At 37.3% G+C, this 17,087-nt stretch overlaps 1 protein-coding gene across 7 annotated transcripts in view; it reads left to right on the top strand.

Annotated features, from left to right (window-relative positions):
* The window catches only part of LOC145340999 (polyamine-transporting ATPase 13A3-like), a 131,903-nt gene that overhangs the window by 75,147 nt on the left and 39,669 nt on the right, over positions 1-17,087 (top strand). For all 7 annotated transcript variants that reach the window (XM_080185663.1, XM_080185659.1, XM_080185660.1 and 4 more), the window contains 11 exons: positions 14-86; positions 2,155-2,286; positions 3,944-4,126; positions 5,191-5,348; positions 5,987-6,175; positions 7,584-7,645; positions 8,421-8,571; positions 10,055-10,171; positions 13,300-13,317; positions 13,406-13,559; positions 13,862-13,982. In XM_080185663.1, the coding sequence (XP_080041789.1) occupies positions 14-86; positions 2,155-2,286; positions 3,944-4,126; positions 5,191-5,348; positions 5,987-6,175; positions 7,584-7,645; positions 8,421-8,571; positions 10,055-10,171; positions 13,300-13,317; positions 13,406-13,559; positions 13,862-13,982 (1,358 nt within the window). The remainder of the gene's footprint in view (positions 1-13; positions 87-2,154; positions 2,287-3,943; positions 4,127-5,190; positions 5,349-5,986; positions 6,176-7,583; positions 7,646-8,420; positions 8,572-10,054; positions 10,172-13,299; positions 13,318-13,405; positions 13,560-13,861; positions 13,983-17,087) is intronic.

The raw sequence follows: 17,087 nt of genomic DNA, 5'->3' as shown, positions 1-17,087 counted from the left end.
ATCTTGTTTTCAGCAATACGTTATGTTGCATGACATGGTAGCAGCACACAGCATTATCAGAATTTCAGTGTGCAGAGCAAACAGTGGTAAGTGAGTTTCTAAAATGATTGGAAGAGGTGGGATTTTACTTACAATGTTAAATAACTAAGCTGATATTTTAGGAATGTGAAATCCTTCCAGGTTGAATTCCAGTTTGAAACTGAGGGTATAAGCAAATTTCAAATATTACACATAAATATACTTTAATCTCTCCAAGTGTGGCTTAAATTCAATTGCTAGGCTTAAACGGAAATGCTCTAGTGACAAATCTTCCCTTCAGCTTTTTTTTATCTGAAATCCCTAATCTTTGTTGAATGCCTTCCTTGTTGTTTTTGGGAAAAGGCCAAACAGTTTTATCATGGCCTAAATCGTCAGTCAGGGTCGATGCTGAGCACATCGATGCTGCCCGCAAAACTTACTGCGACTCGACCCTTTTATGATTTTTCAGCCCTGTCTTCTAATCACGGCTGTGGCATAGGAGGGTTACTACAGCCTCTCCAGCAGAAGACTGTCAGACACAATAGGAAATGGAAGAAAGGAGGACACCCCTATTTTTCATAACTGTAGCTGTTGCAGTCAGTTAAGTTTTTAAAGATCAAAATCTTTCAGTAAATGAATAGGTGAGTGGTGAGGAGTGAGGTGGGTCCATGTGGGCAGGGGTGGGGGTGGTGTTGGTGTTGTCAGGTCAGATTGCAGAAGGTTGACCATGGTAGTTGCTGTGTGGTTTAGGATAGTGGTTAGGGAGGTTTGGTGGTCATCAGGATATTCTGGGAGTGAGTCAGATTGGCTTGGGGTGGGGGTGGGTATGGTGAGGTGGTGATGTTGGCTGGTGGTGGCTGGCTCAGTTACACTGGCTGGTTTTTCTGGGCACTAAAATCAGCCCATTGGAGTTTTAAACTTCCAGGGCAATTACAGCATATGTCTATGTATTGGGATTTCTGTGGGACCCTGGCATGCATCTCCCAACTTGCATTCCATCTTCGCCGATCTGGAGACTGGATGATATGGGCCCCTGTATTTGTAGCAAGAAGTGGCTTCGCTCAGCAGGCTAAATGTCCCATGATCCAAAACCAGTATCTTTCTATGGAACCTGAATGGATTAGCAAGTACACGTTCAGTAACAAACCAGGTTTGACCTTGTGAGCATGCTTTATTAGTTACTGGAAAGTACATGGAATGACCACCACTTTCCCCTGTTCCCTCTAGAAGGAAGGTTGGGTAATATTCGATCAATGGCTACAAATTGTAATTACTTGGTTAGACACTTTTTTTAATACACAGACTTTTAATTAATATAGAGGTCATATGATTTTGTAAAACACTGAATTAGCATATTATTTAAATAATTAAACTAGAATCTGTCCATCAAATGTTGAAAAATTTTTTTGAAGTGTTTAATCAGCAACAGGTTTTTTGGATGACATTCCTTGCAGAATGTAAGTGAATAATCAAAAATTTCATCTGTAAACTGAATTTAGATCTCTGGTGGAACGAAGGCAAAATAACCAGGATTATGTTTTGTAGCATGAGAGGCTTTATTTGATCTATTTCCTTAATGAAATAGACTAATTTCACACTTTGAGGTGTAATATAAGAAGGCTTGCTGCTAACTTTATATTTTTCCATAATGGTTTAGCAAAAGAGATCAGTTTTATCTTTTGCAAAAATTAACATTTCTTCACGCTATCCCAATCACTAAATAATTTTTTGACTTAGTTCCTGTGAACAAAAAAACGTTGTTAGGACCGACATATCCTCAGTTAATTGGGCTGTTGAGGTCTTTTATTTGCAGCCACTTAAAATATATTGGTCACCCTTTCCACTGAAGGAAAAAGACAGTAATGGCTGAAGCCAACTTTAAAAATCCATTTGCTGCAAAATATCTGACATCATATAAAATAAGAAGTGCATTTATTTGTCATATCTCCAAGCAGTGAGGTTGAATTTGGAAACTTTGTGAAGCACAGGGAATTAAAATGCTTTTGTAATATCTTTGTGCTAGTTCATCTGGTGCGATTGCATTTGCATTTAAAAATTTAAGGCAATGGTTTATACAATAGCTGCTTTATAGGTGTATGATAATAATTAAATGCCTTGTTTTCTGAACCTTTTCAGAAATAGAAGAAATTTTGTCTACAGATCTGGTCCCTGGTGACATTATAGTCATTCCGACTAATGGGACCATAATGCCTTGTGATTCAGTGCTACTTAGTGGCACGTGCGTTGTTAATGAAAGCATGTTAACAGGTAATTAATAAATAAAGAGTGAAATGAAATCGTATTCTAATTCTGTGGTACTTGTTGAAAATTTTGGTTATGTTTATTAAAAAATTCTTCTTGGAGGATATTATTCAATTATTAATTATTCTTAAAAGATGTAAGGAAATTGACCCTGATGTCTTTCAGACTGACACAAACTCTCAAACCAAGGAAGTGGCTTGTGCAGAAGAGGGAAGGTGAAAAAACAGTTTAGAACTAACTGCTTTATAGGGAATGGTGAATGTATTGAACAGACAGAGAAGTAATGAAGGCAAATGTTGTGGAGAAGATTTAAGAGAATTGGATACATATTTGAAGGGTGGTCGACTGTTGACCAAATGTGCTGCAGAGTTTTTTTGTACTTGTGTCTGATTCTAATATGCAATGCTAAAAGAATTGTGAATACATTGTAGTGAAGTATTGAATAACATGGTGACGGCATTCAACAGTGTTGTCGATTTACTGGCTTACCTTATTTCTGATATTCAATATGCTAGTTGTTATGGATGTTTATTTAAAAGTTTGCAGTGATGTATGGTATTCTGAAGAAATATGAAACTTAATAGCCATCGAATTTTAGGTAGCCATTTAATTTAACAATAGATCAGTATTTGGCTTTGAGATCTCTATCTTGTCAGACATACAAATACTTTGTTGGCTCTCAATGCTCCATCTGATGAAATTGCACAAAACCCGTGACAGCTCTTTATTAGGCGTGGGCATTAACTATCAATGAAAGATGGGAAAATGGAGTTGAGAAACAGTGTGGCGATTATTGAATATTGAAATAAGCTCAAAAGGCTGAATATTCTTGTTCTTATGCTAGTCAGCCTGTGTGTAAAACAACCAATATTACTGGTTTTGTACTGTTTCTGAAGATTAATTATCCTTTAAGAATCTCAGTTTAGTTCTAATTAAAATTACCTCCCACTCAAAAGCCAGCATAGGAAATCCTTCAGAAACCACAAGATGTATAGTTGTGCCATTAATCTTTAACTTGAGCTTGGTTATACATTGCACTTTCATTTATGGGGCTGAGTCTAGTACATTCTGAAATGTTGTGAAGTTTTTGAAATTAAATTTGTTCCCGCATACTCAACATATTTCTTGATGGCACATTTCTACTGCAACGGCTGCTGCTGCTCAGAGATTTTAAAAATAGTGATGTGGAAAATGAAAATATGTCGACTCCTGTTGTTTTCAGCAATCCCTCCTCCCCCATCACAATTTTGTCTACCTGCATGAATTTGTTTGTGTATCCAGTTGTGGTTTGTGACCCTGAAAGTTCATTCATCTGCAACTTGGCATATACTTGGCAGGAGACATCACAATAAATTGCTTAATTTCAACAACACAAGTGTAATTGCACCAATGACTGTCACTTTTCTAGATGTGTTAAAATATTGGTAGAAGGAAGGCTAAACTCTCATGTTTCCTACGTAGAAAGCACGCACTGCACGTGCACCACCTCTGCATATGCACAAGTTTACCATTTGCAATTTCATAGGAATGCACCTTGGTACCTGCTGCAGTTGAGATTGGAATTTCAATTTTTTTCATGTGCTCTTTTAGGTCCTCTTACAATCCCCTTTTGCATATCGTACATAAGTGGACTGAATTAGAAATCCTTTTTCTTTTAATAAAGGTGAAAGTGTTCCTGTAACAAAAATCAGTTTACCAAATCCAATAATGAGTTCCAAAGGTCTCGAAGAAGATGAAATATACAATCCAGAAAAACATAAAAGGCACACACTCTTCTGTGGTAGTACTGTAATCCAGACACGATTTTATACAGGGGAACTTGTCAAAGCTGTTGTCTTCAGAACAGGTATTGTACTTATGATGGCTAGAAGCCCAATATTGTATGCACTGTGATGAATTTTCCTGTGAATGACATCTGTATGTGTACTAATAGAGATTATGGACTTAATTATGCTAATAGATTGGCTGAAACAATTGAAGCAGCTCCACATAATTAGAAATAATACATATTTGGTGACAAGTTTATTGCAGAGATATGAAAATTTATAACCCAGGAAATTGATTTAATCACATTATGTTAATTAAAAGTAAAATTAAAATAATAAAAATGGTGAGTGAAGGCCAGAATGTATAAAAAGGAACACAGAACAAGCTGCATATTTTAGGAAAAAAAATTTTTTTCCTATTATGGCACCTCCATTTCGAAGCACCCTCATGGCTTCCTACCTGCCCTATCGGCACCCACCTCTGCATTAGGGCTGCCGACTGGCCATTACTCTGGGCCCTCTTATTAAGCCTCCTGCTTCCATAATCAGTTTGTAATTGCAAAGGTATCCCACCACTTCTGACTTTTCAACCCAGATTTAAACCCAGTCTCAGAATTGTGACCCATCTGGAAGGCTCTGCCCATGTTTCTTTTAGGCACTCTGCCATTGGACAATGTCAACAATGTCTTCAGATTTTAGTTACATCCTAATTTTCACCAACCTCCACGTACCCACTTCCCAACCATATACATGGAAAAGGAGAAAGACAAGAAGAAATGGAATCCTCTGATATCACCAATAAAATTGTGATTTTATTCAAGAACTTCAATTTTGACGACATTATAATCCCACCTGTTTAATCCTTTGTAACTATCTTCACGTAATACTTAATACTTAGATGTTTGTTCAGAAAGCTACCTTACATACTTGTATAAAAATTGATTATTTTGTGACCATTATTTTAGGCCAAAAATCATGAGGTCAACTTTTACACATGTTTTTATGGTAGTAGAGATGTGCAACTCTCAAAGTATAGTGCTATAAAACTAGTTTTTTTTGTATCAGTTAGTCCTATGCAAAGAAATAAATATGAGAGTGGGATTGTACTGCATTAAACTTACTATAATATTTAATTATTTTAAAGGCTTTGGGACAACAAAAGGTCAACTTGTACGCTCAATCTTATATCCAAAGCCAACAGATTTCAAACTGTACAGAGATGCTTACCTCTTCTTACTCTGCCTTGTTGGTGTCGCAGGAATTGGATTTTTATACACAATTATCAACAGTATTTTGAACGGGGTAGGTCTTTTTTCTCTTTTCCAAGCACTTAGTTAATTTGTTCAAAAGAGGAAAATGCATGCATTTTTTCAAAATTTATAGTTAGAAACTGTATACTTAGATAAACAACTGAAAATGCTTTGCAGTGTTTAAAAAACATTACCACCATTATATAGTTTATGTTATTAGATTCTGTTCACCAGAAATAAATCTAGAATGTTAATTCAAATTTGAATTTTTAAATCTAATTAATAGGCACAGTGGTTAGCACCGCTGCCTCACAGGGCCAGAGACCCAGGTTCAATTCTGGCCTCAGGTCACTGTATGAGATTTGCATGTTCTCCATGTGTCTTGGTGGATTTCCTTTGGGTGTTCCGGTTTCCTTCCTCAGTCCAAATATGTGTAGCTAAATTGCTCCTTAGTTTCAGGGGGATTAGCGGGGTAAATATGTGGGGTTACAGGGATGGGACCTGGCTGAGATCGGTGTAGGCTTGATGGGCCGAATTGCCACCTCCTGCACTGTAGGGATTCTATAATTCATCGGCTGAGTGAGAAAGCAATTATTCAGAATATTGCTCACTCAAATCTCAGAAAATTCAAATTTATTTGCTTTTTTGTTGTGTGCTTTTGAAAGTAATCTCCATTTTTTTTTGTTGCAGGTTGGAGTTGGCACAATCATTACTGAGTCACTTGATATCATCACAATTACAGTTCCACCTGCTCTTCCAGCAGCACTAACTGCTGGGATTGTGTTTGCTCAACGAAGATTGAAGAAATTAGGCATTTCCTGTATCAGTCCGCAGAGGATAAATATCTGTGGACAACTTAATCTGATCTGCTTTGACAAGGTTAGAAACTGTAATGTTCATGCCCATTGCTAATAAAATTATTAAAGAGCGTTGGAGAATATGGCTTCAAGATCTGCTTTAACAGGGATATGCAGGCACACCTCAGAAGGCACATTTACTAATGTCTTTAAAAAGCTTTCTACTTGTCTTTTGTAAGTTGTAGTTCTTCTGAGGAAGGGAATCAATGCCCTAATCAAAGAAAAATAGAAGCTTAAAAACATTAAAGGCTGCAAATGTGCAATAAGAACTAAAATTGCTGAAATATGCAAATTATGGTCTAGTGCTGATTGAGAGAAAAGATAGGTTATGAATCTTTAAGCTTGTATTCTTCAGCACTTAATCCTATAAGATAAACCATTTTAATGAGACTGGAGCAAGAAATGAGGAGAAGAGGGCAGGAAAGAGATGAGATTGAGCAAATATACCAATCACAAGTGTTACATATGCATTTTTGTTTTTAAAATTCAGATCTGGTGCATCAGCAGCTTCCTTGCTCCTTTTAACCTTTTTTTTAGATTTTTGGTTTTATGGACAGCGTGTCCTATGATCCTCCACTATTTAAATATTTTCTCCTTATTGTACCCTCCCACGAATGATCCCTTAAGTTCTGCTAACAGTCTTCTATTAAGCACTTTGCAGCCATTTAACAATTAATTTATCTCAGCTACACTGCTTCCTGTATTCTAACTTGAGCAGGTCACAGCCACTTATCATCCATATGCTTGCTGACTTACGTCAGTTCCCAGTCCAGGAACACTTCAATTATAACATTTTCAGCCTTGTTTTTAAATCTTTCTAGGGCCTCTACTCTCCCATTTCTAATAACTTCCAGTCAAGATATGTGCACTTCTCCAATTCTGATCTCTTCAGCATCCATGATTTTAATTGCTTCAACTCTGGTTGCCTCCCTTCAGGTGCTCAGCTGTACAATTTCCTCCTAAACCTCTCTGCTTCTCTTTGCCCCTTTAAGGAACTTCTTCAAATCTACCTCTTTGATCATGCTTTTTTGTCATCTGCCCTATTATCCTCCATACGTGGAAGGCTATTCAACTTTGTTTAATAATAGTCCCATGAAGCACTTTGGGACATTTTAATATTTTAAAGATTTTATGTAAATATAATTTCTGTTCTCATGTGCCTTCCTTCATTTATCCAGTCTGACTAAAATGCTGTAATTTATCTTTGGGTTTTATTGAAGAATATACATCCAAAAAAAGATAATCTTTCTTTTCTTTGTTGTCTCATCTACTGTGTATTTCCAGCATTTCCTGTTATTATCTTAGTGCTCTTGTGCTTTCAAAAATAAAAAGTTTCAGGTTGAAACTAAATAATAAACCTCAGCAAGCAATGTTGAATGCCAATATTTGCATTATAGGTTTTTAGAAGTTTTATCATTTCTTGTCTTTAGACTGGAACACTCACTGAAGAAGGCCTGGATATTTGGGGAATTCAAAGAGTGGAAGATAATAGGTCTGGAACATACGTGTACACGTGATATCAAAACTTTTGTAATACAAAAAGTCTTAGCCTAATGGTGTAGGCAAGGCTTATGTATTTCAGTTGAATGTTCTGAGTGCAGTGGACATCTGAAGAGTGGTCTATTGTTTGTGAATCAAAGCTAGGATGCAAGCAATTGTGCACAGCATTTCCAGGAACAAACTTTAAAAAAAAAGTTCTTGTGATCTCATTCCCTCTTTGACAGTGTGCAGATTGGTGTTTCTCTTGTTCTTGATTTGCCAAGTACAAGTGAAAGCTAGTATTTTTCCTTTGCACTGTGTTGAGTAAAAGCAAAAAACATTTTTGGTTTAGCTACCCCAGCATCCCTAAATGCTTGAAATAGATTCCAACTTTGGAAGTGAATTTGGTCAAGTCACTGAGTGTGATTCTCACTAGAAAGAAGTTTTGTCAATAAATTAAGAACAAGTACTTTTTTTAAAAATACACTTAAAAGTTGGCTTTGATTAATATAAATATTTGGTTCAATTTTAATAATTCAGCTGAGATAGCTAGATTGAGACTGAGAAGATTTTTAACTATCCATTAATATTCAATGATTTATTGCTACAACAGCATTATTTAAGTCAATTTAACTAGTAACACAATGTGTGGATAACATGCTTGTCTTTATTATAAGCATTTTTGCAGCTTTTTACTGAATTCCAAAAAGCAGTTTATTTGTAAAATCTTCTATTTGATGCAATTGAAGAACAAAGGAAGAGATTGATGCACGTTTTCTTTTGTTTAGCTTTTTGCAATCAGAACAAAGCATTTGTAAGGAGAGTCTGGTGAAATCACAGTTTATGGCTTGCATGGCAACCTGCCACACACTTACTAAAATTGATGGGAAATTATCTGGTGACCCATTGGATTTGAAAATGTTTGAAGAAACTGGTTGGGTGAGTCTTGTTTATTCAATAACTAAACGGTATGTTTAGACTGAAAACTGTGATATCTGGCTTAGTAGCAAACTGAGTAATTTAAAATAAATTGAATTGTAATAAGTATTTGTTGCAGAAAGTTGCTTAAGAGGAGGCTGATATTTTATCAAATATATCAAAAAAGGTCTTTCACCTTCTATTAGTTGATATTTTGTAGCTTTCTAAATGCACATTATTGACATTAATTAGGTTGAACAAGTGAGCTTATTTAATCACATTGGCTTGGATTTTGGAGTCACAGTAATAATGAGGTTATTTGTACTCCACATTAAGGAGCATTTTGAACAGTCACTTAAATATTTAAATCAGAAAGTTGCCATGCAAGGTGTGCTGTTTCTCTAGACGTTATGCGACTAGTTGAGAGACTTGGCATTCAAATATACGATAGGCTGTGAAGTGATTTTTGTCCAGCAGATACCTGCCAAATGTGCCAGATGTAACTAGTAAAGTCAAAAAGAGGAACCAATAGATGTAGAGCATCTGGATTTCCAAACGATTGTTGATAAGATGCCATGCAAAAAGTTAATAGACATGATAAATGCACATGGAGTTGGAGGTAATATATTAGCATGGATGGAGGAATAGTTCATAGGTTGGAAGCAGAGTGGGCATATACAGGGCCTTTTCAATTTGGCAGATAGTGAATAGCCGAAAGGATCAGTGTTGGGCCCTCAGCCATTTACCATCTATAATTTAATGACTTAGATGAAGAAAAACAAAGAGTGTATCTAAGTTTGTGGATGATACAAAGCTAGATGGTAAGATTAGCTGTGGGAAGGGCCAAGATCAGCCACAATTGTGTGTAATGATGGAGGAAGTTCTAAGGGCCAAATGGTCTTCTCTTGCTCCTAATTCATGAGTCCTTGTAGTACATGTCCATTCAAGTGTGAGTGTGTTTTTCATGGTGTTAATCGCTGCCAAACAACGTCTGGCATTGAAAATTTAGTTTTAAATGTGTGGAGCCTCTATCTTTCAGTTTAAGTTATTGGTAAAAAAAAATGTTCATTTTACCATTTATTTTTCTCTTTGATCCTGTCTCTTAATCATATTTTTCTTTCCATCTGTTTATTTAAATTTCTATTCATGATTTGACATAGAATTAAATATTCTAATTTGCACTTTTCTGAATAAACTCTACTTCAGTAATTCCGATTAGTTAAGGAAACAGAACGTTGCTTGCCTTATTAACACAGGTCCCTGATCTCCTGCAGAGCACGTAACACTTTCAGATCTCTAATTATGGCAAGTCACACTATAAACTTCCACTGAAAATGCCTGGGCAAACGTGAGTGTAGTGAATGGCTGGCACCATTTTGTTCACTTCTGACTGCAAAATCTGGGCCAGTATACTGTGAGATAACCTAAATTAAGCTCCTTTTGTAGCAATAATATTGACCAGATCTCAAAGTGTTAATACTGTTTATTATGTTTTCTATTAAAGGTTCTTGAGGAAGCGACTGAAGAAGAGACTGCTTTACACAATCAAATAATGCCCACTGTAGTTCGACCTTCAAAACAGCTTCTCCTTCAACACGACACAGTGGTGGATCATGAATTGGTATTTTTTTAAGACAGCTTTAAAATGACCTTAATTATGATTGACTAGATGGTCCATGATTGTCTTCCCATATCCTATAAATCCCTTTGGTTATTAGACTGTGCACTTCCATTCAGTGCTCAGATTAGTATTTAAGAAGACTACAGAAAACATCAGCAAAGAAATTTGGTCAGTATCCAATTCTGAGTGCTGTGCTAAATGGCCTCCTAAGCTTCCAACTTAGCAACCATGCATCACATATTCATTAAATTTACATGTCACCCACTACATTAATAAAAACCAAAAATGTAACTGACAATAATAGGTATGTTCTGTCCATGTGCAGATATAGAACAAAAACAGCTCAACATAGTGAAGAACAGAGCCATTATTTTTGGTCTCTCTTCAAAGTCTTCAAAGCCTTGTTACTGAATATATCTTCCATCCTCAGCTACTGAATTAAACTCTATCACTGACCTTTCAATCCTGAGCTGAGTTTTCAATCACAAATCCCATCTATCACCAAGATAAAGGTTACACACTTCCACCTCTACCAACCTTTTTACTGCTAGATCCTCATCCATGGCTGTCATTACTTTCATCAATTATTCTAATGGACTCTTTGCAGGTCTCTCATTCATCATTCTTTATAAACGCCAAAATGTCCAAACTTAATCACTTATGTCTTGTTCTAGGAGGCCAGGTGAAGGGGGTGGGGGAGATGCCCCTTGCCAGTGCCAGCCTGGTACCCTGGCATTGTCCAAGGGCAAACTGGCACTACCCACTGGGTAGCTTGACACTGCCCAGGTAGGGCCAGAGGGGACGGAGCCAATTGGAGGAGTGGGGGGGCGGGGTGGTGGTGGTGGTGGTGGTGGTGCAGGCAATTGGTGGAGTTGGCGAGGGGGTGTGTGGTTTGCAAGGCCAGCAATGGTAGGCTGACAATGTGGCGCCACTCCACATGCACTGACCTCCATTGTCTAAACTCGAAGCCTTACCTTTCCACATCTTTTGTCCCGGACCTCTGCATTTACTTTTGATCTTTAGACGCCCCCCATCATCCTCTGGACTCCCTATGCACACTCAGTCCCTATATTTCCTCTGGTTACTTGACCAATCACCTGCCTTTCCCATGAGCCCTTAGCTATCACCTACCTTCTCTCAGGGCCTTCAGCCCATCATCAACACCTTCCTCCACTTTGATTACTGTTAGTTGAAGTTGATGGCATGTTTAATGTTGTGTTTAGAAAGAAAAAATGTTTTATAGCGCTTTTCACAATCATTGAATATTTCAAAGCTCTACACAGTTACTGAAGTACATTTTGAAGTGCAATCACTATTATAATATAAAAAACTCGGCAGCTATTTTACACTCAGCAACTTTCACAAACAGCAGATAATTATTTGTTTGTGATGCTGATTGAGGAGTAAATATTGGCCAGGACACTGGGGATGACTCCTTCACTGTTCTTCAAAATAGTGCCACAGGATCTTTTACATCCACCAAAGCAAGAAAATGGAAGATGGCACCTCCATCAAAACACTCCTCTTTGGTACTGCATTGGGGTGTCTGACCTGATTTTTGTGCTCAAAACATTGTGATTCAGAGAGGAGTGTGCTACCAACTGAGCACAACTGACATAAGATAGCATTTTCCTGTCCTGCCCACCATGGGAATCATAGCAGACGGGGCAGGACCATGCGAAGGCCCATTGACCTCATGTAGGATTTTCCAATCTTGGGGCAAGCATGGCCAGAAAATCCCGCCTCTGAAGATTCTCAGGATTAGTTTAATTCTTAGCCCTACAATACGTTTGTGCCACCAATTCTTTCTTCTTGTGAGTTGCACTTAATGCTTTTCTGCATTAGGTTTCATGTGTTATTGTTTTATTTACGTGTCCTGGCCTGTGAATGATTGTGCAGTGCATGCTACAATCAATGGTCAGTCTCTTATGGTGCTTGACAGTCAAACCAATTGGCCTCAGTGGAACCTTCTACAGGCAAACACCTGAAAGGTAAGTTAAAAGTTTATTTACTTGTCTTAGTGTGAAGCCACTTTGTGGTGCACTGCTAGCACTCCATGTTAAAGTTGTAGGCACAGGTGGTGTAAAGGTAAAGTTGCCATAGTTCCAGAGACCACAGGTCTCAGAGAGGGAGAGTTGACCGATAATGATTAAACCTGAGGATCACCACACCTCAGGTGAGGGGCAACGTTGAGAAGGTGGGGCCTTCATTAATAACCTCAGTCAGTACAGGAATTGAACTCACACTGTTGACATCACTCTGCATCACTAACCAGCTGTCCAGCCAACTGAGCTAACTGACAGGTGTTCTACGGTAAAGTAAAAGCTCCAACTGGCTATTGCACTCTTCCCTATTAACCACCCTGCCTGGCAACCTCACAACAGTCCCCCGTGTCTGCTAATTGACCTTGCAATCGTTTCATAGTTGCAAACTAGTTCTCGGCCTAAAAATGGTGCCCCAAGCTCAACAGTGATTCAGTGAGGTGGTCAGAACATTTTAATTGTGCATTATATCATCAAAATAGTTCCATTTGCTTTCCACAGAACATTGTTGAACAATAGCCCAAACCTATCCATTGGAGCTGTTCCTTCATTTCATTAAACATCAACCTTTTAGAACTATATAGCAGGTTCCCGGCTCGATATTCCCAACTCCTAGATTGTGTTAAACTTTATTATTCTGTGGTTGCTTTCCCTACACCTGCTATTTTCTGTACTTTTGCTCGATCGTTTCCAGATGCCAGATCAAGATTAGCACTTTTTTTTTTCACTAATTTGTTACCCCAGATCAAGAAGTAGGCTCGCACTACATGCAACAATTCTGAGTCTAAACAACTTGGGTTTTTCTGGTTTAGATGCCTTTATGCAATGTTTTTGCTAGCTAACTTCTGTTAATTAGTTGTAAAGTTTAGAATTTCTCTTGCATGAGAAGAACATGTGAAGAACATTTTGCAGTGTTAGAAATTTAGGCTTCGCATACACAGAGTATCCTGCACTGTTAAAAATTCTGTAAAGTCACACTCTGAATGTGATTCTTCACTGCAATATTATCAATATAAATTTAACCAGCATTCATGTTTAAATGGAAAAATGCAATATAATAAACTTAATATTCTCTTTATTTCACAGGAAATGTATGATCTCCCAGTAAGTACAATTTTTCTAAGATTCTCACATCTCTTTTTATTCGGAAACAGTCACTGGACTGATAATTATTCACATTATTTCTGCGCAGGTATCATATGAAATAGGCATTGTAAGGCAGTTTCCATTTTCTTCTGCTTTGCAACGAATGAGTGTCGTAGCTAGAGTGCTGGGTGAAAAACATATGGATGCCTACTTAAAAGGTGCACCTGAGATGGTTGCTAACTTATGCAAGGCAGAGACAGGTAAAGTTGTATGTACAATTTGCCATTTCCTTTTTATGAGCCACACATTGTAAATGGACCTAAATTGAAATAAATGTTATGGTAGAATACTTCTCTGACATTTATAAGAGTAGAATATTGTATCTATTCCTACCAAATTCTTTTTTGCTTTACCTTAATGTGGACATTAACTCATGTTGAGATAATGAGGAGGAAATTGATAGGATATATTCAGGTTTATGTTTTACATTGTACTTGCAAACTGTTTGATTTAAAGTTATTTGATGCCCATATAATAATTTCCAATGTTCTTTATTTTTCAGTTCCCAAAAGGTTTTCTGAAGTATTGAATATTTATACAAAACAAGGCTTCAGAGTCATAGCACTTGCCCATAGGAAATTAGGATCTAAATTAACCTGGCACAAAGTGCAGAATGTCAGCAGGTAATTGAGTTAATTTTCTGCTTCGTGTAGCATTTCAAATTGAGATTGGTATGTGGCTGTCGTTAGGCCAAATGATAAATGTGCATAGCGAGTCTTTGGGAGATTTTAGTTCCACAGTCATATTTTCCAAATTCTGAATTGGCCTTGTATCTGAACCTGACAGGAATCTCTGTGCAGCTGCTGGGCATGACCGAGATTTTGGGTGACAGGAGACCAACATCAGGGATCCACAGGAATAGGCCTTGGGAATCACATATGTGTTGAAGAATTATACATCCTAACATCAGAAAATGTAATTTTAACTTGTTTATGCAAAACACATAGCCCTGATCATGCTACTTTCTATTTGCTGGTGTCACTTTTTATGGACGCCAAAAAATATAGAAAGCAGAAACTCAGTTAAGCTTTTTCATTAGGGAAAATGCTTCCCTTCCTTTGCCGCCCCTGGTCTGCCTTCCCCCCTCAACCACTTATCTGAACTAAAAGCCCAGAATCTCCTGCAATATTTCTGCATAATCATGGCATCAGAAAGGAGTTGTACTCATTGCAGTACATATATTTAGACATTACAGGATCCAATAAGACCTGCGTAACTGAAGGAGTAACTGGATTTCCCGGCATGAAATTTTAATTTTGTTATTGGGGGGAAATAGAAACTTTATTAATGGTTGATGCTCCTAATTTTAACTACTAAATAGAAACAATTCTCTGTCCCAAAAATTCAAGTGCATTTCCCTTCTGGTATATGACTAACATTTTTGAATGAATATTCAACCTAAATATATAAATTGTAAGAGCATTTAACAATGCAATAATGAACATACACATTCATTAGGAGCAGGATTAGGCCACTTTGCCCTTTGAGCCTGCTTCACCCTTCAGTAAGATCATGGCCGAGCTGATTGTAATCTAAATTCCATATTCCTGCCTACCCTCAATAACCTATCACCCTCTTGCTCATCAAAAATACCTCTGCCTTAAAATATTCGAGGACTCTGCTTCCATCACAAGAGGAAGAGGATACCCAAAGGCTCTGTCTTCTAAGAGAAAACTTTTTGCTTCATCTGTCCCTTTATTTTTAAGCAGTATTCCCTAGTTTTGGATTCTCCCACAAGAGGAAATATCCTTTTTACATCCACCCTGTCAGGACCCTTTGATCTTGTATAATTCAATCCAGTTTCTAAACTTTTCAGTGGATGCAAGCCCGAGCTTCTCTAACCTTTCCTCATAAGATAACCCAGCTATAACATTCTATTAGTTTTCCTAATTACTTGCTTACCTGCATACTAACCTTTTATGCTTTATGCAGCAGGATACCTAGATCCTACTTTCTAAAGTTATCTTGCCCTATCTGTAACTGCAACCCTATATTCTGCACCCAGTCTTTTCCTTTCCCCTAGTACTATGTACTATTATTGGTTATTAGCTAGCTAATATTCTATCCATGCCAGTCTATTACTCCCTTCCACCTGATAGCATGAGCTTTTATTTTCTGCAATAACCTTTGATGTGGCACTTTATCAAAACCCTTCTAGAAATCCAAGTACAGTACATCCACTGGTATATTTTGCCTGCATAGCGTACAAGAAATAATACTTTTCACCGTATCCCAGTACATGTGACAGTAATAAATCAAACCAAATCCCTTTGCACTGCAGAGCTCTGCAATCTCTCACCATTTAGATAATATGTTTATTCTTATTATTCCTACCAAAACGAAAAATTTCACTTTTTCCACATTATGATCCATTTGCCGAATATTTTCTCAGTCACTTAATTTTTCTATAGGTGTTTGTAGCTTCCTTATGTCCTCTTCACAACTTACTTTCCTACCCATCTTTATGTCATCAGCAAATTTAGCAAACATATGTTTGGTTTCTTCATCCAAGTCATTTATATAAATTGTGAAAAGTTAAGACCCAACTCCTGTGTGTAGCATGCCATTCATTACATTTTGCCAATCAGAAAGTGACTCATTTATACCTACTCTCTATTTCCTGTTAGCTAGCCAATATTCTACCCATGTCAGTCTATTACCCCCTTACACCCTTAAGCTTTCATTTTCTGCAATAATCTTTGTGGCACCTTCTGGAAACCCAAGTACAATACATCCACTGTTCCCTTTTATTCACAACACATGCTATTTCTTAAAATAATGCCAATAAATTTGTTAAACTTGATTTTCCTTTCACAAAACCATGTTGACTCTGTCTGATTATCTTGAATTTTTCTAAATATCCGGCAATAACATCTATAATGATAGCCGTTAACGTTTTTCTTCCCTATGATAGATGTTAAGCCAACTAGTCTGTAGTTTCCTGCTTTCTGTCTCCATCTCATTCTGAATAAATGAGTTATATTTGCTACTTTCCAATTTAATGGAAACTTCCCCAAATCTAGGGAACTTTGGGAAAATTAAAACCAGTGCTGAATTATCTGATTAGTTATTACTTTTGAGATCCTAGGATAAAGTCTTTCAGGACACAAGAACTTGTCAATGCACACCTCCAACAATTTGCTCAGTTATTTGTAGGATGTTATTTGTACCCTCTAGAATGAAAACTGATGCAAAATATCTGTTCAATCCATCTGCCATCTCTTTTTCCATTTTCAATGCCCTGGACTTACTAATGATAGGACCAGCACTCATTTTGTTAACTTTTCCTTTTTAAATGTCGATAGAAATTCTTACTATCTCCCTTCAAATTTCCAGCTAGCTTTATCCTGTACTCTAATTTTTCCCTCAATAATTGTTTAGTAGTGGTATGGGTCTGTGCAGTTGTTACACAGAAGTTAGAAGAGGTTTTAATTCACCATCCACAGCTTCTGATTTAAATCACATTTTTCAGATGGGACCCAGGGCAGTTGCCCAGGGGAGGCTTGCACCCCTGTGCTGTTGCCATGCCAAACTTATCTGGGAACCTCTGAAGGAGATTCTTCAGCAGCTGTTGGGTACTCCCCCAACATGACTCTGGGGAGTTTGGACGTTACAGTCCAGTGTCTCTGTGGAGCATTATATAAATACAATCTTCAGTTGTATGAAGTCTTGCAAACCAATTCAAATTTTAAAATTCACGTGTTTTTATAAAGTAATTATACTTGTAA

The sequence above is a fragment of the Carcharhinus amblyrhynchos genome, chromosome 3 (genome assembly GCF_965287045.1).
Source record: "Carcharhinus amblyrhynchos chromosome 3, sCarAmb.v2.hapA, whole genome shotgun sequence".
In the NCBI taxonomy this organism is placed as follows: Eukaryota; Metazoa; Chordata; class Chondrichthyes; order Carcharhiniformes; family Carcharhinidae; genus Carcharhinus; species Carcharhinus amblyrhynchos.
This window is presented reverse-complemented; position numbering and strand designations above follow the sequence as displayed.